At 39.7% G+C, this 25,678-nt stretch overlaps 1 protein-coding gene across 1 annotated transcript in view; it reads left to right on the forward strand.

Annotated features, from left to right (window-relative positions):
* Nucleotides 1-25,678, forward strand: part of LOC144371340 (uncharacterized) — an 813,068-nt gene that overhangs the window by 97,232 nt on the left and 690,158 nt on the right. The window contains 1 exon segment of the mRNA XM_078033706.1: nucleotides 8,227-8,257. Within this exon segment, the coding sequence (XP_077889832.1) occupies nucleotides 8,227-8,257 (31 nt within the window).

Below are 25,678 nucleotides of genomic sequence, written 5' to 3' on the forward strand. Positions count from 1 at the left end.
CAATTATAAGCAGGAAGAGCAAAGCAGGTGGTATTACTATACCAGACCTTAAAGTATACTACAGAGCAATAGTAACAAAAACAGCATGGTATTGGCACTAAAACAGACCAGTAGACCAATGGTACAGAATAGAGGACACACAGACTAACTCACAAAATTACAATTATCTTACATTAGACAAAGGCGCCAAGAATATGCATTGGAGAAAAGATAGCCTCTTCAACAAACAGTGTTGCAAAAACTAGAAATCCATTTAAAAAAAAATGAAATTGAAACCCTATCGCTCACCATGCACAAAACTCAACTCAAATTGGATCAAGGACCTGGGATTTAAACCAGAGACTCTGCATCTAATAGAAGTAAAAGTAGGCCATCCATAATCTTCATCACATGGGGCTAGGCTGCCCCAAATTCCTTTATAAGATGCTGATAGCACAAGAATTAAAACCAAGAATCAACAAATGGGATGGATTCAAACTAAAATGTTTCTTCTCAGAAAAAAAAAGAATCTGAGGTGAACAGAGAACCTGCTTCCTGGGAGTAGATTTTTACCCCTCACACATCAGATAGAGATCTAATATCTAGTATTTAAAGAACTAAAAATGCTAAGCACCAATAAAACCAATAATCCAAAAAGCAAATTGGCCAAGGCCCTGAACAGACACTTCTCAGAAAACGATGTAGAATCAATCAACAAATATTTTCTAAAAAGTTCATTATCTCTTGCAATTAGAGAAATGCAAATCAAAAACACTCTAAGGTATCATCTCACTCCAGTCAGAATGGCAGCTATCATAAAGACAAACAACAAGTTTTGGCAAGGATGTGGGGAAAGGTACACTCATACACTGCTAGTGGGACTACAAATTGGTGCAAACAACATGGAAAACTGTATAGCGATTCCTTGGAAATCTGGGAATGAAAACACCATTTCACCCAGCTATTCCTCTTCTCGGACTATTCTCAAAGGACTTGAAAACAGCATACTACAAGGTCACAGCCATGTCAATGTTTATGGCAGCACAATGCAGAATAGCAAACTGTGGAGCCAACCCAAATGCCCTTCAGTGGATGAATGGATAAAAATATGGGGCATAGGCCTGGGGATGTGGCTCAAGCGGTAGTGCGCTCGCCTGGCATCCATGCGGCCCGGGTTCGATACTCAGCACCATATACCAACAAAGATTTTGTGTCCACCAAGAACTAAAAAATAAATATTAAAAAAAAAATTCTCTCTCTCTCTCTCTCTCTCTCTCTCTCTCTCTCTCTCTCTCTCTCTCTCCTCTCTCACTCTCTTTAAAAAAATATGGGGCATATATATACAATGAAATTTTACTCAGTAATAATAAAATCATGATGGCAATTGCATGTAAATGGATAGTATTGGAGAAGTGAAGTTAGGCAATCCCAAAACATAAATGTTGAATGGTTTCTCTGATATAAGGAGGCTGACATTAGTAGGGTAGGGAGGGGAAGCATGGGAGGAATGGATGGATTTTACGTAGGGCAGAGGGGCTGGAGGGGAGGGGATGAGGCAGGGGATTAGCAGTGATTGTGGAATGTGATGACACCATTATCTAAAGTACATATATGAAGACCCAAATTGGTGCAAACATACCTTATATACAACTAGAAATATGAAAAAAATATGATATATATGTGTATTAAGAGTTGTATTGCAGAAAGAAATGGGTACATATATAATGGCATAAATTAGCATGAACATGCTTTCTATACAGAGATACGAAATATTGTGCTCTTTTTGTGTAATAAGAATTGTAATGCATTCCACTGTTGTCATGTATTTAAAAAAATAAATAAATTTTTAAAAAGAAATGTATTGAAACCCATTGGGGAAACGATAAGCCTACATAGCTATATATCTTAAAAACAGAGTTTGAAGGGAAGATGCATGTACAACATGAGAAACCAAGAAAGAATGTGCCCCAAACAAAGATGCTACATTATTAGAATCCATGGTCAGAATAGCAGGATAAATGGGAGAAGGTACATAATTTTCTGTGAATTAAAGGATGATATGAGAGCAAATACAGGCAGCAAAGCATTATATTGATAAATAGCTACATAAGCAAATATAGAAAGCAAAAGATTCCTTCAATAACAAGATAGAGATTTTGAAAAAAAGCACAAAACAGAGATCCTTGAAATGAAGGAAAGAGTAAACCAAATTAAGAACTCAATAGGAAGCATCTCCAACAGAACAGATCACTTGGAAGACAGAACTTCTGACATTGAATGCAAAATATATAATCTTGAAAAAATAAATTTGACCAAAGTGAAGATCTTAAGAAACCATAAGCAGAAGATTCAAGAATTGTGAGATAATATGAAAAGACAAAATTTAACAACTATTGGTATAGATGAAGGCATAGAGGTCTAAACTGCAGAAATGGACAATCTATTCAATGAAATAATACCAGAAAAATTTCCAAACATGTAGAGTGAATTGGGAAATCAAATACAAGGATCATATAGGACACCAAATGAACAAGATCACTACAGGTCTACACCAACGCACATCATAATGAAAACAACTAGCATACAGGAGGAGCAGAGCATTTCAAAAGCCACAAGAGAAAGGAATCAAATTACATATGGGGAAAACCAATCAAGATCTCTGATTTCTGAACTGAGATCCTGAAATCTACAAGATCCTGCAACAATATAAACCAAGCTCTGAAAGAAATGCATGCAAATCAAGAAGCATACCCAGCAAAATTAAATTTTGATTAGCAATTATATTTTGATTCAGATGTTATTTTATGACAAAATAAAAACCTTCCATCATACACAAAATTTAAAAAATTTACAGTGAGAAACCTGCAGTACAGAACACCCTTGGCAAAATATTCCATGAGGAGGAAATGAACAACAATAAAAAATCAGAAAAGGGTAGAATCACTTTAAAGGAAAAAGCTATCAAAGGGAAACTGACTTAGTTAAATACCAAAAATAAACAAAAATAACTGGGAATACAAATCTTGTCTCAATAATAACCCTGAAAGTTTAGTTCCAACTCAGCAATCAAAAGACAGGCAGATTGGATAAAAAAGACCAACAATATGCTGCCTCTGAGAGACTCATCCCATAGGAAAAGACACCCACATACTGAAGGTGACAGGTTGGAAAAAAATATATCATTCAGGCTAGGGCTGGACTGGGCCTCAGTGGTAGAGCACTCACTTAGCACATGTGAGACCCTGTATTGGATCCTCAGCACCACATAAAACTAAATAATAAAAGTATTGTGTTCATATACAAAAAATAAATATTAAAACACATACCACTCACATGGACTGTGGAGGCAAGCAGGGGTTTCCATTCTTATATCAAATAATGTGGACTTCAAGTGAAAGTTAATCAAAAAAGATAAAGAATGACACTACATTCTGCTTAAAGGAACCATACACCAACAAGACAGAAGAATTATAAATATACACACCCCCAACACAATGAAGCATCTATTTTCAAACAGACTCTTCTCAAGTTTAAGGGCCAAGTAGACCACAAGACAATAATTCTGGGTGACTTGAACACACCTCTTTTACCACTGAATTGATCTTCCAAACAATATCTAGACAGAAACTATAGAACTCAATAATATGATCAACACAAAGAAGTGGCTTCTTTGGATCACAAAGAAGGGGCTTCACATTGGTGTCTGAGTATTTCTCTGTGCTACAATCCAAACCAGGAGTGCAGCAAAAGGTTCAAAACCCTGTTTCTTTCTAGAATAGGCTCACACCACCTTCCTGCAGTTAGCACAGGCAGCCCGCAGCCCGGGTTCTAACAAATTGCATCAGAAATTCAGTCACCAGCCAAGTAGGAGACCTTCTGCAGTCCCACTCCAGCTGTGGAAAAGGCTCCTATCAAATAGGCGAAGGAACTAGTCCTCCAACGACGTGGGTATGGAGAAAGAGACCTGCTCACATGGGGCTAGAATATCAGTTTAGTGAAGCCATTTAAAAAAAAATAGAATGGAGTTCTTTAAAAGCTAACAACAACTCTGGATGCATTTCCAAAGGAACTTGAACCAGTGTGTTAAAAAATGGCTGCATGCCCATCGCTGTTCCAGGATCCACAGGAGTCAGGACAGGGAACTTCTGAAGTGGCTTCTGGATAAGGAGACTCCTCCCAGCCGCAGGGCAGTCACCTGCTCCCCTGAGAAACTACTTCCCCTAAATGAACCTGCTCATAGGTCAACAGGTGGCTGATATGTACCAGACGCTCAGGAGACCTCAGATGAGCCAGGTGTGGGATCCCTGTGTCAGGCAGAGCCAAAACAAGACCAAGAAAATACCACAGAGGGCATGAGACCACTGGGACATACAGTCCACAGGGGGGACACTCAGCCCCAAGACATTCTGACAAGGTGTCTGGCCTGGGAGAGGAGGGGAGAATTCACATGCACACACACACACACACACACACACACACATGCACACACATATTTGTACTGGAAATGGGGACAGGGGACTTGAAATTAAGGGATTCATTGATACATGTGTACAGGTTTCGTCCGGGAGATGGGGTCCTGGATCTGACATTTTGCTTCAATTATATTTAGAACATTCAGGGGGAACCAAGCAAAAGGGCACACACCTGTAATCCCAGCCAGTCAGGAGGCTGAGGCCCAAGTTCAAGACCAGTCTCAGCCTCTGTCTCAGGATAAATGATAAAAAGTAGGAGGGATGTAGCTCAGTGGGAAAGGGGCTCCGCGTTCAATACACTATGCCCCATGCCCCCCCAAAAAGAAAGAAAAGCTCAGAGGGAAGAAAAACCTGAGACCCCTGCAAAACCCAGCCTCCTTGGGTAGGAAAGAGCCCACAGAGTTGTGGTTCTCACGGTCCCAAGAGTCTGAAATCCACCAAAGAAGGAATTTAGGGAGGAGACTTGAGCTGCCAATTTGTACAGGAGATACCCATGTGTTCAATAATGAGAATAAAAAGAATCCAACATCTTTAAAACCTGAGAAATGTGAAATAAACATCTATCAGAGAGAAAATTAAACAGTATCAATGAAGATAGGAAACAAAAGAATTCTAATAAACTCAAAAAATTTAAGTGCTTCTTAATTATTTGTGGAAAGTGTTTTGCCATTAAAGACACGATAGTCCCCGCCACAGGGACTTGCTGAAATCAGTTCATAGGACCACGATAATACATTAATAGTCATGGGATATTCAGATTAAAAATAGTGTAAAATACCATGGGTAAGTTCTACACGGGTGCCATATGCATGTGGTATTATGTATAACTATAATGCACTAATAAACAATCCAGCATGCTTTACTCTTAATGGAAGCACCCAATCCTAAAATTCATCCACAAAGTTAAATATATGTAAACTTAGCCCAGAAACTTTTGAAGTATAAGAGCAAAATATTATAATAGAAAAAAATAATAAGAAGAAGTTATTACCTAACACGTGCATTGTGAAGCTGTTCTGTTACAATTGTAATCAAGGAATCACGAGGTCAACAGAGTCCACCCAGGAAACCAGGTGGTTGTAAAAATCATACCCTTAATTGCAACGGAAAAGTCATTATAAATCAAACCCTAATCAGGCCAATCTCAGCAACTTAGCTAGACCAGCGGGCAGAATAAAAACTAAAAACTACCAGGGAGAGAGCTCAGTGATAAAGCAACCTTCTGTCAACTACCAAAACACAAGAACCACCCCCCAAAAAATAATAATAAATAAACTCCACAAAACTAGCTTAGGAATAGGCAAGGTCCCTGTTCACCGAAGCTTCCCTCCTGCAGGAAAATGGCGTTTGGAAATTTAATTTTTTTTGGAGGGAGGGGGGGTGCCGGGCATTGAACTCAGGGGCACAAGGCCACTGAGCCCCATCCCCAGCCCTATTTTGCATTTGATTTTGAGGCAGGGTCTCCCTGAGTCTTTAAGTCCTCACCCACTTGTGGAGGCTGGCCTTGACCTCGCAATCCTCCTGCATCAGCCCCCACCCCAGCCGCTGGGAATGACAGGTGTGCACCATTGCCTGGCTTGGAATTGGATTCTTCTAGTGCTGCCACCTGTCAATCACCACAGTCTAGGAAGACGCCAGGCTGCCTCCTCACCTGACAGAGAAATAGGACTTGAGCAGGGGCTGAGGCTGCCCCAGGGGATGGGGAGGCTGCCAGGAGTCTCCGCCACTGTCACGCTCTCCACCGGGCTGGCCAGGGGGACAGAGGGTAACTGTCCCCAATGGGCTCAGGCCTGTGGTTGCAGAGAGCCCCCGGAGTCAGGGTCGGCCAACTGGGGTTCCCCACACAGCCGGTCCCGCCAGATGACTCCCTGCCCCGCCTCCCTCCTTAGCCTCCCTGTCCAGGCACCAGGTGCCACTGCACACTCACCATCTCCTGGTGCCCAGCAGCCAAGCCTGCCCTGAGGAGCTTCGGCTCCTGCATGGCAGGGCCACCCGGAATGCAGAGCACGAGCGAAGCCTGGAGTCCAACTGCAGGAATCTGAGTGGAACCGTGGACCACGGAGAAATAAATCCCATTCCGAGCTTGGAAGCCCGCCCCCTTCTGCTGGCTACGCTCAGGATTGGACAGCGCTCAGCACGAGGGCTTCTGATTGGACAGGGAATCAGTCAGTCTCCGCTCTCCCCAGTCTTAGCCCAGCGAGCTTTTTTTTTTTTTTTTTTTTTTTTTTTTTTTTTTTTGAGTGACAGGGGGGTGAAATCCGCTCCAGGCAGAGGAAACAAGAATGGCAGGGTTTGGGTGCAACTTTTTTCGTTTTTCTTTTCCTTTTGAGGTCTCAGCATTGGGTTAGGGTCAGGGTTACCAGAATTCTAAGTTCTGTTGGGTTTGATGTTAGGAAATTGAAGTCAATTCTTGAAAGTTTCATCACCTGGACCTCCTCCTATAATAAGACCACCCAAAGCATCTTGGAAAGGTTGACTTGTCTTCTGTTTTTCTGTGCAAAATTCTCCAAGCAGAACTGGCCTTTTGCCCCATAGGAACTGCCCTGGAGGAGTTTACCACACAGTTGGCAACCTGAGAGCTGATGTTCCTCCAGCTGAGTTGAATCTATTGAGCCCATGTTGAGGCTGGAGGCAGAGTAAGAAGATCAGCACAGAAGAGACCCCGAGAGTGCAGACCTGAGTAAACCGCAGCTGCACCAGGGCTCCCTCGCTCTCTGGTGCACTGGGGGTTGAATTCAGAGGCCTCGACCTCTGAGCCCCTTCCCCAGCCCTAGTTTGAATTTTATTTAGAGACAGGGGTCACTGAGTTGCTTAACACCTTGCTTTTGCTGAGGCTGAGGTGGCCACAGGATAACAGCCTTGCACGGATCAAGGTCACCCTGGTTTCTGACAGTCCCCTAGATCCCAGGCAATGGGATCCTGCCTCCTCCTAAAACCAAAGACCCCTGCCCAGTTTTGCACCCTTAGTATCACTGAATACTCTGCACTTGACAAGAAAAAAGAAACAACAACAACAACAACAACAACAACAAAGACAGACCCTACCTGCTTGTCTTGATGCAAACAAAGTCAATATGTTTCCAAAGAGAGCTCTGGTCTTGTCCCCACAATTCAGTGGTGCAAAAAGTCACATAATACGTAGAACACTTCTCATTAATAGGGGCTCTAGGGTCTCTCTCTTTAAGAAATAACAATTTGCATTTGATTGTTAGTCCAGGAAAGCCAATTCCAGGTTTTCCTAATTTGGTAAATAACTCCATAAACTCCAAAGCACCCTGCTCCTCTCTGCCTTTGTTAACTTTAGAAGCCTGGAGATTACCTGCCCTCTGGAACCCCTGCACCTGCAGATGAATAGGGGGGGTCCTATCTTCTCCATGCAGAGCCCTGAACCTCCACCTTCCCACAGGCTCCAACACCTTTGGCAGCATCCAATGGGGGAGTGGTTTAGAAAATTTTGGAATATACCTAAAGACATTTCCTTATCCGGCTATGATTCTATCAAGTTGGACCCATGATCCTTTTAAGTACTTTTTATCTTTTTCTATTTTATTCATTTTTTAGTTATACATGACCATAGAGTCCATTTTGGTAAAATTATCCAAACATAAAATATACCTTATTCTCTTTAGGACCCCATTTGTGTGGGTGGCATGATGGACCGATTCACTTAGGTATTTTCATATATTTAAATAGGAAGATTATGGTCGACTCATGCTACTGTCTTTCCTTTTCTTATCTCCCCTCCCTTCCTGTTGTGCCCCTTTGTCTAATTTACTGAACTTCTCTTTGTGCCGCCGACATTCCTTGTGATGTAGATAACACATGTCAGGGAAAACATGTGACTTTTGGTTTGGGGGGATTTACTTATTTTACTTTAGCATGATAATCTCCAGTTTCATTCATTTACTGGCCACTGTTATGAAGTCATCCTTTTTTAAAGGTGAGTAATATTCCACCATGTATACATACCACAATTTCTTTATCTATTCATCTGTTCATGGGCATTTAGGCTGGTTCTGTAGCTTAGCTATTGTGAGTTGTGCTATCATGAACATGGATGTGACTGTGTCCCTGTAATATGCTGAGTTTAAGTTATCTGGATATATTCTGAGGAGTGGAATAACTGAGTCAAATGGTGGTTCCAGTCCTAGTTTCTTGAGGATTCTCCATCCTGCTTTCCAGAGGGGTTGCACTAATGTGCAGTGCCTCCAACAAGGTGTGAGCATTCCCTGTCCCCCACATCCTCACAAATTTATTGTTACTGTATTCTTGATAATTGCTATAGTAACTGGAGTGAAAAAGAAGCTCAGTGAAGTTTTAAATTGCATTTCCCTACTTGCTAGATATGTTGCCTTTTCAGTATTTATTTTTTAAAATATTTTTTTTCTATTCGAGACAGACTCAATACCTTTATTCTATCCATTTCTTTTTCTGTGGTGTTGAAGATGAAACCCAGGGACTCACACGTGCTAGGCAAGCACTCTACAGCTGAGCCTCAGCCCCAGCCCTCATTTTCAGTATTTTTTACATTTGCTTCACAGTAACAGCAGCCCAGGTATTTGGGGGACCAGTTTTGTTGCATTTAGGAAATGGGAACATTTCTCTTGAAGGAAAACTGAGAAGGTCAAGCCACATGCCCAGGATTCCAGGGATGAGCAGTACACAGTTGTCTTTCCCAGGATGAGGAGGAGATTATGTGGCTGAGAAGAAGGAAAGAGCCAGGGACCCCCTGGGGCCAGAACCCCTTCTTCCCCCATGAGGGAAATGATTCATTATTACTGCTGTTACTTTTCTTCACCAAAATGTGAAATTTTCCTAAACTATCAGTTCCACTAAATTTAGGTCCCTGGATGGAGCTCAGATTTGTCTTGAGAGGCAAGGAAAAGTGAATAACCAACCCAGTGGTTCTAAAACCAACAAGCTAGACCTTGGGCTCCTTGAAGACAAAACACTGGGTTTTACCCAATAATTAACAATCCAACAGCACCTGACACCCAATTAATGGGGAACGGAGAATGGATCAGTGGGTTTGGGATCTGTGGGTGGCGAGCTACAGGGGCTTGCCTCTGGGTGCATTCCTTGCATCTGGGAGGTTTTTCAACACCAATGAGATAAACAAAGTGGTGAGAACACTGGCAAAACCCTCTGTAATATTCTAGCCAGAAAAATTCATAAGCACTTTAAAAGCATCTTAATGTTTATCCTCAGTCAAATGTGCCTCAATCCGAATGAAACCATTTAAAAAGAGTTGTCAACATGAAAAGTTTCTGAAATCTGCTGGTTGTGGATCACTGCAAATCCATATGAGTCCATGGCTAAATGCATAAGTAAAAATAGAAATCTAATAATGAGCATTCTCTTAATACTTCTATCCTGAAAACACTACCCTATTTGCTTTGATAACAAAATGACAATTTAATCATTTCTCTAGCAACACTTAAGGTCCATATAGAACTGTGGAACACGTCTAGTTGGGGCAGAAATGTTGAGAAACCAAAAAGAAAGTTACTCTGAACCTCTAAGGAAAAGTTTCATAAATCACCAGAATGCAGGAATGCCCACAAAATATTTGAAATTAAAAAAAGGGACTGGGGTTAGGGCTCAGTGACAGAGCACCTGCCTAGCACCTGTGAGGCACTGGGTTCAATCCTCAGCACCACATTAAATAGAAATATATAAAATATAGGTATCCTGTCCAATTAAAAACTATTTTTAAAAATAAAGATCAGATTTATATAAAAGCAACTCCCTGCAATGCAGCATTTCTCCTAGACCAGCTTCCTGTACTCCCAAATACTAGCATGATGTGAGCAAGGTAAGAAAAATGGGTGAGAAGTTACAGAAGTCTGCTCTGGCCCCATCTCTAGTCCAGCCCCACTTAAATGTCCCTCTCCAAATAGCAACACCTCAGACCACCTATTTGCTGTCTCTCTCTTTAGGGTTTTCTCACATTTCTTTTTCTTTCTTTCTTCTTGTCATGCTGGGGATTGAACCTGGGACCTTGTGCATGCAGGGTAAGCACACTACCATCCTCACTGAATCCCCGGCCCCTCACGTTCTTTCTTGAATGTGCATCTGCTTTTCTAAATAGGTGTATCCATGCGCCTGACAAATCAAGTTCTATTCTGCCATGAAAACCAAGGAACCTACTTTTTCTGAGCTGATGTCTCTCTCTCTCCCTGGAATCCCTTCCCATCACATAACCTCTCAGAGCCAGAGTCAGACTTGAGCTTTGGAATTGTGTGGGGTTTTTATTGTTTGGGGTGTGATATCACACACATCACTGGAGGGAGGTAACCAGCAGCCATGCATTTGTTTAATAAGCAAATAACAAGGTTTGGTAGCACATGTCTGTAAGGCCAGGCATTTAGGAGGCTTCTGCAGAAGGATCTCAAGTCTAAGGCCACAGTTGGCCTGTTAGCAAGACCCTGCCTCAAAATATAATATTCAAAGTTCTGATATTGGGTGAGTCTTCATGAACAATGAAGGGTCATAGTTCCTGTTTCAACAGTCTCCCCTTAGGATGCTGTGTGTAGGTGTGTGACTGTTACCTTCCAACAGGACCTAGAGCTGTTGCTGGTGTCTACCTGTATTAATAAATAGATCAAATAAATTGAGTAAATAAGTAAAGCAATAAAAGATCTGACACTGTAGCTGGTTGTGATCTCAGGAATATGGAGGTTAGGTTCTGTTTCTTAGCTCTTATGTTCTTGCAAGAGAGGATTTTAGATAATACATAAAATATAATCAAAGTAGAGCAAAGCTCATTGGCCCGGAAATCACTATCAAGAAATGGGGAGAAAAACAGTGAGGCTTCTCTGACATCTCTAGGCCTCACACCCCTTTGATCCTGAAGTTTATGGGAGATGCTGTGGGTGATTCCAGAATTCTGCCAATGAACCAATTCCTACTCTGAATTGGCAGTAGGATGACATCGTATTTGTAGGTTCCTACTCCACATGGTCTTGTGCAGAGACACCAAAGCAAAACCTGAGTGTGTGTGTGTGTGTGTGTGTGTGTGTTTGTGTGTGTTTGTGAATTTTACTATAATAAAAATTTTATTATGGCAGCTGTTATGAAGACAAACAACAACAAGTGTTGGCAAAAATGTGGGGAAAATGGTACACTCATACACTGCTGGTGGGACTGGAAATTGGTGCAGCCAATATGGAAAGCACTATGGAGATCCATTGGAAATCTGAGAATAGAACCACCATTTTACCCAGATATCCTGCGGAGCCAACCTAGGTGCCCTTCAGTGGATGAATGGTTAAAAAATATATGCGTTATATATACACAGTTGAATTTTATTCAGAAATAAAAAATAAAATCATGTGTGTATGGGGGAGATTATGGTCTTCTTCTCTTGGTTTCTGACTTTAAGGGAATAGAGTTTTTCTGAGATTCTCACCAGTATCTTTGCCTTTGTCAAAGGGGTATTGCAACTTACTTCTGTTTCTTGCTATCTAACTTTTGTGGTTTTCCAATATGAGGTATGAGGTTGAAGTGTATTTTAAGTGAATATTTTAAAAGTAGGATTCACTAATTACTATTAGAAGCATCAGATGAGCTCAAAACAGTAATAAAATTTAATATCATCAGTTATTTATGTGCATAAGAAAGTAAGTAGCAAACATAAAATTAAAGACAGTTCTAATGACCATAATATCAAAAGCAAAATACTTTGGAATTTTTCAAGAAATGTGAACACTTGAACATTTAACATGGCTTTTTTTTAGAAAATATACCTTTATCCCTAAGCCACCTTTTTTTTTTGTGGTGACCATAACTCATAGAAAAAAGATAGGAATTAAAAACTTTCCCCTGTGATCCTGAGGACAGGACTTAGGTATGGTCTACCAGTGAGCTCTATCATCTTCCTATTTTTATTTTTCTTTGAGATATGGTCTTGCCAATTAGTGAGGCTAGACACAAAGTTGTGAACCTCATGGCTTGACTTCCAGGGCAGCTCGGGTTACATGCATGTGCCATCACAACCCTGGTAGGTATTACTCTTTTTTTTCTTTAGTTGTAGTGGACAGAGTTCCTTATTTTATATATTTATTTTTATATGGTGCTGAGGATTGAACCCAGTGCCTTACATGTGCTAGGCAGGTGCTTTAACCCTGTCCCCAGACCCAAGGATTAAATTCTTGACTTTAATATTATAGGTTGGCTGAGGATAATAACTAGGTTTGCAAACGTGAATAATGTCCCCATTTTGTGAGTAGAAGGTAGAGGCCACAATGAGAGAAAATGTCTATCCTTATCTTTGGAAGAGAAACATCAACTATGGATTCACCTGCAACTTAGTATTTGAGAATTTTCCAGATATTAAAAATATAAGCAAAAGAGACATGAGGTCAAGGCTCTGAGGAAGGGGGACTAATTATTTCAAATTGTGAGGCATCAAATTGAGAAAAACAATGCTAAGGTAGCTGGATATAGAAAATAGGGTCCCTCACATTTAACTGTAGGATCAGGATCCCAGAAGATATATAAGAAAACAAACCATTTACTGGGTACATTTTAAAAAGATGATCATGGGTAGGACTTGGTCAGAAGTCATCATTATCACACCCCACCAACAGGCCCACACACATTACTTCCCTTTTACCTCTTACCCTCTTTAGCAGTCAAGTCAACATCCACTCCTCAAGGTGCATCCTTGCATGAAGAGAAAGGACTGAGCCATAGTACCTTGCAGAAACAAGCAAAGGAATGGCAGAGTTCAGGAATATCTCTGTTTCCTTTCTCTCACAAGCAAATAAGTAGAGATTTCAATTATAAATTTATGGATGGAGTGAAATTGGGAGTATTTGGTCAAATATTTCGAACCCTGAAAATATAAATGTTCAGCAGCCTAATGTCTTGTTTCTTTTTTATCTTTGTTTTTGTTTTTAATGCTGTGGATTGAGCCCAGGGACACTCAAACTCTCAGCAAAATTTCTGATTTTTTTTGTAACTTAGTTAGAGACAGGGTTACACTGAATTGCTTAGTTCTTTCCTAAGTTTTTGAAGCTGGCTTTGTATCAGCCTCCAGAGACACTAGAATTACACTCATGCACCACCACACCTTGCTAATGTTTTATTTCATTATTTGCACAAGAGCAGTTTTTCATATAATATAACCTACTAAATGCTCTCAAAATATTGCACTTTGTGAAAAATTCAAAGAGATAGCTTATTAACTTTATATTAACAAACTTAAAGAATATGTTTTTCTTATGCCTTGGCTTCTTTTCACTTGATAAAATCAGGTTAGGACATAGTTTTCTAGTTTCTTTATTCTTTTTTGGGGGGACGGGTTATAATAGGGATCGGTCCCAGTATCACTCGACCACAAAGCCACTTCTCCAGTCAGGTTTAATTTTTTTCTTAGAAACAGGGTCTCACTGAGTTGTATAGGTCCCTATTAATTTACTGAGTCTGTCTCTGATCTTGTGAATTTCCTGCCTCAGCCTCCCAAGTCATTGGGATTGCAGGTACATGCCCACACTCCAAGGTTCTTCATTCTTTTGTAGTTGTTGCTTTCTTTTGTTACGTGAATTCAAGTTGAATAACAGTATGTTTAACAATACAGATATAGAGAAGAGCCAGTGTTGTAGGTAAGCAATTGAACATATCCACCAGAAAGTATATTATACATTCACCATGGTTTATTACTAAGCCATCAATACAAACTCCTCTAATGGTCAGAAAAATAGATGAAATTGGATGATGTCATGCTAAGTGAAGAAATACACAATAGTGTCACATCTCATATGTTAACTAATATCATGTGCAAGTACAATAGTGATTAGTATGGCTGAGGAGTGTGTGGGGGCATCAAGGGCAGAAGAGGATGTTTGGATATTATGAATACATGTATATGCATATATATAAACTTCACACTGAATCCCATAAGTATGTGCAATTGCTATGTGATGATAAAAACCATCATCTCTCAAAATTATCAAATTCTGCACTAAGAACACAATCCTGCTGTCTTTTGGAATTTCCATTATATGATGCAATATTATTGATGAAGCTCCGTGATAACAACCAGGCTCTCCCTACAATCCATTCTATTTTATTCCAGGCTCTGAACATAGAGTATACAATGTATTTCTGCATCTGAATCATCTCACTTAGCCTAAAGTCCTCCAGCTTGTCTGTGTTATTGGTGAATATTCTTTTGTTTCTGAGGCTTGGACCCAGGGTTGCCTTACCAATGACAGAGATCCACCATCATTATCTTTTTCAGTTTTAAGACAGAATTTTATCAAACTACTAAGGCTAGCCTTCACATTTTGGCAACACTGCCACATACACCATCCTTATTTTAAAGTTGAGTAATAAGTGAAGTGTGGAGGCATATTTCTTTTGTCATGCTGTGGACTTGATAGGCTGATGGAGGAGAATCATGATGTTGGAGCCAGCTTCACATCTTGGTGACACCCACTGCACCTTAAAAGACCTTGTCTCAAAATAATTTTTTAAAAATTGAAAAGGTTATATATGTATGTTGATACATTTCTGTGTAAACACAATGAAAATCTCTTTCGCTGTTATCTGTAATATACCATAGGTTCTTCTTCCTGAGTTATTCTTTGGAAATTTAGGTTGTGATAGTATTGCAATTAACTTGGGAGGGTAGATATTCCTAAAGATGGATTTTATTTTCTTCAGTTATTGAAGTGGTTAATGTCAACTGTCCATTTGAGTAGATTGAGATACCCAGAGAATTGGTGTGGAAGATATCTGCAGGTGTCTGTGAGTGTGCTTCCAGAAGGCTGAGTCAGAAAGCATGGGGAATACCCGTAATTAACATATACATTGGTGTTCAATAGGTTTGATTTGAAAAAAAGCAAGAGAAACAGTCACTCACTTATGCTCCAGGCTTCTTGAAGTCCCCTTTGGGGACTTGCACCATTGGCTCTACCTGGGTCTTTCTAAAATTTTTTATTTGATTTATTTAGTTATCCATGACAGTAGAAAGAATTTATATACTTTGATATATCATACATAGATGGGATATAATTTCTCATTTTTTTGAGTATACATATTGTAGAATGACGTGGGTCACACAGTCACATACATACATAATGCAATAATGTCTCTTTCATTCTCTTTCTTATTGCCACATCCCCTGCCTTTCCCTCCTTTCACTTTTCTCTACCTAATGTAAGTTAATGCTATTCTTTTTTTCTTTTGCATTACAATTCTTAATACACAAATATACCACAATTTTTTTATCTTTTTTATGTAACATTTGTTGACACCAAATTCATTCTTCATACATGTATTTTGGATGTATGACACTTCTACCATCCTTGCTAATCCCTGTCCCCCTTCATTTTCCTCCCACCTCTCTGGCCTATCTAGAATTCATCAATTCCTCCTATGCTCCCCTGCATACTCCACTGTAAGTCAGCCCCCTTAGGTCAGGGAAATATTCGGCTTTTGTTTTTTGTTTTTAGAGTGGGGGGGCATAGGCTAACTCCAGTTATTATCTTCTCCAACTCCATCCATTTACATGCAAATACCACGATTTTATTCTTTTATTGCTGAGTAAAATTCCATTGTGCATATATGCCACATTTTTTTATATATTCATCTACTGAAGGGCATCTATGTTGGCTCCATAGTTTAGGTATTGTGAGTTATGGTTCCATAAACATTGATCTGGCTGTGTCCCGGTAGTATGATGGTTTTAAACCTTTATGCTTAGACTGAGGAGAGAGATAGGTGTGTCAAATGGAGGTTCCATTCCCATATTTCCAAGGAATCTCCATACTACTTTCCAAATGGGCTGCATCAATTTGTAGTCCCACCAGCAGTGTATAAGTGTACCTTTTCCCCACATCTTCACCAACACTTATTATTGTTTGTCTTCATAATAGCTGCCACTCTGACTCCAGTGAGATGATGTCTTAGAGTAGTTTTTATTTGCATTTCTCTGATTCCTAGAGATGATGAGCATTTTTTTCATATATTTATTGATTTTATATCCTATCCTGACAAGTATCTGTTCAGGTCTTTAGCCCACTTTGATCAGGTTATTTGTTTTTTCACCTACCAGGATCATTTAAGTCCTCTGTTTTGGACCACAACTGCTTTATTTGCTTCCTCATATTGTGATGCTTCCAGATTCTTGGACTGAGCTGTTATCAGTTTCCCTGTGTTGCCATCCTGTAGGCAAACATTTGGTGACTATTACTCCCATGATTATGCGAGTAAACATAATAAGCTCCCTTCTGTATACACATGTACATTTTTTGTGTATTCTACTTTTCTGAAGAATTCTACAAATACAGGCATATTCTCAATGTCTGGGTCATATTGCATCTCTAGTTCTACTTTTGTGAAAAACCTTCTTATAATAATTTTAATGTCTACTCAAATTTATATTCCTGGCAAGGATTTCCAAATATTTATTTTTCTGCATATTCTCTGCAGTATGTGTTACCTACCAACATTTTGAGGATTGAGCCCACAAGCGTGTGGTTTTATCTCATTGTGATATAACCTGAAAGTATAAAAAGTTCAGAAAAAAATGAGAAAAAATTTTTTTTTCCATTTGTGCTGGCAATGGTTTTAGATAGAATATGCAGAGACTTTACAAGGAAAAACAGCTGAGACTATATAAAAATAAGAATGCTTCTATACAGCAAAGGAATCAATCAATGAAATGTAGACTGGTTAAAGAAAACCGCTTCTAGCCCCATTTCTGAAAAAGCTCAACATCCAAAATATAAGAAACTTACACAACTCACCAAAATTTAATATAAACCCCTCATAACCTAATTTAAATATGGTAAAATACTTAGATTCTGCCCTAAAATTTAACAAGTGTGTAAAGAAATATAAACATTACTCAAGATCACGTATTAGCCTACATAAAATGATAATTTAGCTTTTCTGCTTTATTTGTCTCACAGAATTATTGGTGCACACTCTCCATCCTTCACGGAGCATTTGAGATCAATTATCAAAATGCCAGGTTATCATTTTCCCACATTATGCTTCCTCATTATTCCATGTTAATTGCCAAGAAAATCTTGAGCCTGGAAAACAACAAAATATAGATAAATTGCTAGATAATCATCAACTTTTAAAATTACTTCAGAAATAAATAGAATACATTTGTAGACCCAGATGTGAAGAAATGTAAAATAGATCTGCAAATCAACATTTAACTTTACAGCTGCTCATAATAAAACTTGCAGTTATGCTGATATGGGAGCATATACCACTAGTCTTCACTACCTCGAGGCCACAGCAAGAGGAGGAGTTAGGCTAAGAAATTTGAGGCCAACCTGGCAAACAGCTCTAAAAATTGATCCACCAAAAAAAAACTAAACACTAATAACATTTTTTAAAAGGTGCCTTCACAGGTGATTTCTACGAAACGTGTAATAAGGAATCAGTAATAATAATTCTTGATCACGTCTAAATGTAGAAGAAGAAAACTGACTAATTCTGTAAGACAAGAATTACCAGATAACACAGCATAAGAATAGATATTGAAGACCATCTTCCTATGGATGTTGACCTAGATATTCAAAACCCCTAGCAAACTAAGAACAACAACAAAAAGTATTATTGGACTTCATGACCAAGAGGGACATTGTCATATGTAAGTTTCCAAAAATCATATTGATAGAGAAAAGATTTTGGCAAATACCTTACCAAATTACTGTAAAACCTATGGACAATTACGACCAGGGGAAAATTCTTTTTAAATCCACTTAAGGGCAGCTATGAAATGTTTTCATGCTTAGTGGTGTGAACTGAAGTATTTATCAATTTTTTTTAGAAAAAGAAAAAATGTATGCTTTTCTAACTTCTAAATATTGTTTGAAAATATTAAATGGGATTTTATACATCAAAAATCAAAAAGCATATGCAGATGATACTATTATTTCTATAATGTTTCTAAGCAATATCCATTAACTAATGAAACATAAGAATTAGTTCAATAATGTCATGGGTAAAATGGTCAACATGAAATCATTTAAATTATATACAGTAGCAATGAGCAGTGTTAAAATTGAGGCACAATCCATTCACAAATATAGGGAAAACAATCTTAATGAAAGTATTATTAAAATAACTGTTCATTTCAAAGTAAAAAGTAAAGGTGAAAGTAAAATGCAAAATAGATAATGGAAACAAAGTGTGAAAACTGTTAATATTCAATGATTAAAAGTTTAATTTTGGGTTTTAACGGTTGATAGGCTTCCTCCAGACCAGCATATGGGGTGGGGCCCAGCTTCGTCCTCCAATCTGATATGTATTCTACATATATGAGTTAAGATATTAATTGTGTTATTGAGCTCTATAGTTTCTTTATTCAACTTTTATTTGCAAGATCTATCCAGTGGTGAGAGACGTTTGTTAAAGTCACCCCAGATCACGTTGTGGTCAATTTGACTCTTGAACTTGAGAAGAGTTTGTTTGAAAATAGGTGCCCCATTTTTGGGGGCATATATATTTATTATTGTTATGTCATGTTGGCATATGGTTCCCTTGAGCAGTATGAGATGTTCTTTTTTATCTATTTTGATTAACTTTGGCTAAAGTCTACTTTATTTAATATAAACATGGAGACCTCTGCTTGCTTTCAAGGTTCATGTGAGGGGTATGTTTTTTCCCAATCTTTCACCTTCAGTCTGACTTTTCCCGAGTCTCCTGGAGGCAGAATATTTTTGGATTTTTTAAAATCCAGGCTACTAGCCTATGTCTTTTGGTTGGTGTGTTTAAGCCAGTAACATTTAAGGTTACTATTGAGGCATTGTTTCTATTTCCAGCCATCCTTGTTTATTTTTTTCTACTTGACTTGAAGTGTTAATTATTCTTTAATTTTTAATTGGTATCTACATATAGGATCCAGCATTTTAATCAAACATGTGTAGTGATCAAATCTGTGCAATTTCTACCTCCTAAAATATCATTTTGATGTTTGAAACCTGTGAACGCTTTTTAGAATGTCTACAATCTAATAATTACTTGTCCAATTCAAACTATGGGCTATAAAACCTAAGAGTTACTTTTCCCTCTTAAAGGCTTTTTGGCACTCCTTGCCATCTGTCTCTTAAAACAGATATAAAAAGCTTTTCTCATTTGTGGTTCTTTGTGATCAACTTTTTCAGCTTCAATATGTGAGTGCAAACACAGGATTTGTGAAATATGAAAAATCACTAGGAAAGAGACAGTCTCCCATGGTAAATCCAGAAAAAAGAATATAAATTTAAAAATTTTAGACTATAATCCCAGTGACTTGGGAGGCTAAGACAGGAAGATGTTGAGTTGAAATCCAGCAACAGCAAGACCCTGAGCAACTTGGTGAGATGCTGTCTCTAAATAAAATACAAAATAGGAGTGGAGATGTGGCTCACTGGTTGAGTGTCCATGAGTTTAATCCCTGGTACCCCCTAAACATATTAGGGTTCATGTTTAATCACTAGGCCTTAGTTATTTTTTGCTGAGATCTATATATAAAAGGCATATGCCAATTCTTATGAATTTATTTTATATAAGTCAAATATAATATTTTTATAATATAAGCTTAAATTGATCTATATTAGCATGTAAAAAATAACTTAAAAATGCTTTTAGGTGAGGCTTAATGCCTGCGATCCCATCGGCTCATGAGTCAGAGGATTACAAGGCCAAATCTCAGGAACTTAGCAAGATTTTCTCCCAATATAAAAAAATGGCTGGTGAGATAGTTTAATAACTAAATGCCCTGGGTTCAATCTGGGGTACAAAGGAAAGGAGGAGGGTTTTAAAATTGCGTTGTCTCAACAACAAAAAGACATGTGAAATTTAAAACCAAAACTGGATTCTATCACTTTTCTGTGACACACAAAAAAATCTGCTTCAATTCATTTTAAACATTTGAATCGTAAACAATATAAGTTTTCCAACACTCAATAAATGACATGTTTTAATCACGTGTGTCTCCAGGCCATTAGATGAATTTAAGATCAGTGTAGCTGAGGAAAATACAGTCATACAAACTGGAGTGTGTAGGTGCCATGAATTTGCAGTAATAGTCAAGAACTCATGGATAGGTTGTTCATTGCCTTGAAACTGTTGGAAAATTGTTTTCTGAGGGTAAATTTTTATATCAGTATTCGGAAGAACTTAGACCCTTTCCTCATAGAATGCTTAAAAGAAAGGGACACAATTTGATGCAATAACGAAGAGAACTAATCTTCATACAGGTAGTGGCCAGGAGAAAGCACAGTCTGGTCATTCTGCTAGCTACAGTTTTGAACCACAATCACCACAAATTATGTGCATCAAGTATGATTAAAATTGTGTAAATGAACCATGGTAGTGTTGTGAAGAAATATCTATGGTAATGTCCCTGCTGAGGCTCCATTGTTGTTAGGAAGCATCCTGGGGAATGGGAATGATTAATAGATGACTGAAATTCTGAGCTATGTACCTTCCAAGCTGTGCACATTATGCCTGGAACAACATAGTCTAGGAGATCATGAGATATAACATAAACTCTCTGACATCAAGGAGGTAATCTGAGAAACACCCCTCAAACAATGCTCTACGAAGTGATGCTTCCAGCTTGGTCCACGGATGCCCTATCCTACTGGGCACTCATGTCCTTTATGCACTGGAGAAATCAAGCTGCCCCCTAGAGTGGGCATTCTTTGTGGAAGGATATGTAAATCACAGGTAATCTAATACAGATTTCTGAAATAGGTTACATTTGAAGAATTCACATATGGTAAGAAGAAGGAAAGGTCAAGGGAGGGGATGAGAAAAAAACAGATCACACATGAAAAAGAAATTTTCAAAAAAAAATCACAAGTTTTGTTTGTTAGAGCTGATAGTAAAGATTCCTTCTAGTATCTGGATCCAGGAATGAGTCATGTTAGATATGGTGCTGTAACTAAAGTCAGGGGAGGCTGTGTGATACATGCAGCATCATCCGTGTGGCAACCATCTAGTGAGGACTGCTCAGGAAGTGGACACGAGCTGGTGGTCAGGACAGATGTAGAGAGAATTACAGGAGAAGGACACCCCACTGCAATTCAGGGTTATTTCGACCCTCTGGGTGGGCACATTCCATGGTGAAAGTGAGAGGAAGAAGCATGTCTTCTCCTATATGCAGTGTGAGCACCATCCTGTTCATAATGGAAGAATAAATAGGATCTGTCACCACTAACAACACATGTGCAGACTTACAACTTGGGGTTGTCCTCATCTCACAGCTCAGCTTCACCACTACTGCCAACACTCCCCATGTACTCTTTGTATAAATTAACAGACAAAAGGGAGATGGACAATTGAGACTGGTGTGGCTTCAAGCAAATGGGCTTGGAACTGATGTCAGCCTCGGCAGAAACCTCTTACTTGTGCCTCTTTGTTTGCTGGGAATCTATAAATAGCACTATGGAGAAATGACTGACACCTCAGAGAGGGCGACTCCATCACCCAGGCCCTCTACTGCACAACACACCCTCCAATAACACGATGAGCAAACCCTAGGCAAGACTTGACTGAATAAATGGCAGCTCTTTGTGAGAAGTAGATATGAGAACCATGGGTTGCTTTTGTAAATTGTCAGGGTTTGCAAATACAGCTCAGGGTTAACACTTACAGCTATGATATTTATATTACTATTATTTTAAATTTCTCCTGAGAAAAGCCACTAGAAGAGAAATTCTTCTTTAAAGTCCAGAAAGAAGCAGCCCCAGAGGTGCTTCTCTGTGGGAAAAGTGCATGGAGTACTGCATACAGGGCATAGGATAAGAGTGTCTGCGTGGCAGGCCACTCCTCATGCTAGGCATGTGAGTGGCAAACTGCTTCCGCATCGGCACAGCTCTGGGCACGAGGCCATGTGTTGCAGTCCCACTCTTTGATTGTTCACTGCAAGGAAAGTTAGCAGACATTGCATTGGTGGCTCTCTATATTTTGCTTAGGCACTGCCTGAGTACATATACATGGTAACTGCACAATAAAATCAGGCCTCCTTCCTGATTGTTCTCTGGAGGTCTTGATTAGAGACTCCACAGCCACTCTCTCCTCTACCCTGTTCTGTCGACCTTTTCAGGGATGAGAGAGCCCAAGCACTTCTCTGCAGATCCCAAGCTCTCATTCTGCGAAACCTACAAGATCCTGCAAGAGGGTCTTTTTCCCCTGACTGATGTTGTGATGGAAGAGTCAAGTTCAGCTTTCAGCTTTCCTGCTTTATCTTGCTCTGTGGGTCTTAGGGTCACATTTATCTGTGCATGGTAATGACATGAAAAATTGTATTTTGGAAAAAAATCTGAAAGTGACCAGGGCAAGATGGATTTCAAGTGTCCCAAATGTTCCTCTAAGCAAAATTGAATTTACACATTTCCATTATTAGATATTTCAAAATGTTTTTAGTGATTAAAACAGAATGGACTAATACATAAAAATATTCTTCCAAATTCTTGTGAATTATATTCACAAGCCTATATTTTGGCACTGTGGTGAGCCGTGTCAGCGGACCGTGGTCGCCATTACAAGATGGCGCTGATAAGTGCCGTGGCCTGTGATAAACAACTCCTTGTTTTGGGAGAGTTGGCATGTAGCTGTAAAACACCCTATGAGAAAGATCCACGTGGCAGTTGTGCATTGGGTCTTGATGTGCTTTATCAAGGCTGGGGCGCTCGGGTGAAGGAGTAGCACTTGCAGTAGCAGTAGTAGTAGTAGTAGTAGTAGTAGTAGTAGTAGTAGTAGTAGTAAGAGAAGCTTCCAGAGACACATAATTAAATGCCTGAATAAACTGCTGAAAGAATTCTGTGTCGTGTCCTCCTTGCTTTTTGTTTTACTAAGACAATACAGGCGAGAGTAGAGGTCCTATCCCACTGTGCAGAAGTGGCTGCATAGTATGGCTCAGCCCTAGGGGGGCCCTTCCCTGGATCTGACTTCATATCAGCCGACGCCTTTTTTGTGGGACGGGGCGTGGACATGTCAAACCCGCATGCAATAGGACATGCTCTCCTTGAGGTCCACTGTAGGATCACTCAAGTGCAGTGCCTTGCCTCGCATCCTGTATTGTGACGATGGTGAACATAAGGGGGTAGCTGGGACTACCTCTGTAGGACAACCATAATTAAGTTGGTGACACCCTGAGAGAAAGGCACGGGCTTTAAAGCCACAGCTAAAGACCAGTGTGGAAACCCTTCTGTGTGCAATGGCAACAAGACCTGCAGAGTGCAAGGGCTTTCCAGCACTAAAAGAAAGACAAAAGAAGGACATGTCAAACCCAGTGCAATGTTAGAATAACTTGGGGTGCAACGACCATGTCAAAGGCACTAGTGTGGAAACCCATCTGCGTGCAATGGCGGCAAGACCTGCAGAGTGCAAGGGCTTTCCAGCACTAGAAGAAAGACAAAAGAAGGACATGTCATTCCCAGTGCAATGTTAAAATAACTTGGGGTGCAACGACCATGTCAAAAATTTACTGCTTAAGCTGCGCAAGCCAGACCTGAGGTGAGATACCATTTTCTAGAGCTGCAAAATCTTGCACGATCATAGCCTTATCTTGAGCACTGCGGGCCTTAAGGCGACAGAGAAGCCACAAACAAAGTATCACACCAAAGCAACACATAGTACCAAAAATGCCTACTCCCACCCACTCTTTAAAAAAGAAAAAAGCAGAAGATATCCAATTAGTGAATTGACCCAAAGTCACGGGATCAACACGGGTGTTATACAAGACAGCTATCTGAGTCAGTTAAGACTGGATCATGTCTTCCGCCGCCATGGACCAATTCCCGGCCAAATAGTCACCGATGATGCGGGAAGCATTCCTGGAATCATTAAATCTGACAGAGGTTATACACAAATGCGCACGTTGGTCAATGCAACCCAAAAGTACCAGGTCAGACAATTCTTCTATCTGAGCTTGAAGTAGATCTATTCTTTGGTTAGCAGCTAAAATCCCTGACAAAATATGTTGATTGATTTTATTTTGAGATTTAAGTATGGTGGAAGTTTGTTGAATAACATTATTAATAGTGGCAGCAGTTTGCACCTGGCTGGCCATGGCTACTCCAGCCATAACTGCTGCAGCAGCAGACACTGCTATGGCTGTCACTATAGCTGCTGTGATTTTGAGCAGCCTGTTCTACTGCACCCTCTAACATGAATGCTCTCCAATCTAGATATTTTCCCGGGGAGACACAGGCTCGGACTAAACTTGCCCAATCTGAAGGGGTCATACAGAATCTAGTTAGGCCCTCCACTTGAGTAAGAGTGAAAGCAGCATCTATGCCATAAGTACGAACAGATTTTGCCAAGGTTTCAATTATTTTAAAATCTAAAGGCTCATGATATCTTCCCCTATTATTGTCCTGAAAAACTGAGTATGCTAGTCCCATGTCTGTATTAACTGTTCTTCACACTTGGGTATGGAAAGTCCTCTCAGAGCTTTGGATTCCTCCCACGTACGGGGGCAGAGCAATGAGTGGATCTATGGGTGGAGCATCAGGTATAGAGCCCTCCTCTAGGTTCTCAACTTCCTCCCCAGAACTGGATTTATTACCCTTCTCACAGCAGGCTTTTACATCTGTTGTTTCCTGTTTTTTCTTTCTTATTTTAGTCTTACATAGTTGTTGTAATAACTTGTCCAATTCCTTAGAACTGTCCGAGCTACTTGTGTCCTTGGGAGTTTTTAACTCAGTCAAGTCCGGATAGAGCCTTCTCCTCTGTTTAACTTCAGACTCCCTTGTCTGTTCACCACTCTTACTCCTAATACTTTTTGCTACCTCGCTATATGACCCCTCCGATTTTTCTTCATGCAATTGCTCAAGAACGGCCTGACCCTCGCTCACAGCTTTCTGGCATTTACCATCCATTATACACCCCCTCACTAATTTCCAAAGCGGAATGGTACCGCCCTTTAAAGTTCCTTGTTTGTAAGCGAAATCCAGATCTTTCCCTAATTTATCCCAACTGGGAATCGTGAGACTCCCTGAAAAAGCAAACCAAGGAGCTACAGAGTCAGTCTCTTCTAAAAACCTTTGTAATGTGCTCCGCTTCACTTTAAGTCCCTTAGAACGTAGTAACCCGTCCAAGGCCGGCAAAATTTGGCTTGAGGAGTTAACACCCATAATGTTTTCAAAACTATGAAGATGTTTTCAAAACTATGAAGAAAGTGAAAGTAGAAAAGCCCCGCTCTCTCTCTATCTACAGAGGAGCGTTTTATTTTATTATTTTTCCCTGCTCTCTCTTTAATT

The sequence above is a fragment of the Ictidomys tridecemlineatus genome, chromosome 16 (genome assembly GCF_052094955.1).
Source record: "Ictidomys tridecemlineatus isolate mIctTri1 chromosome 16, mIctTri1.hap1, whole genome shotgun sequence".
Taxonomy (NCBI): Eukaryota; Metazoa; Chordata; class Mammalia; order Rodentia; family Sciuridae; genus Ictidomys; species Ictidomys tridecemlineatus.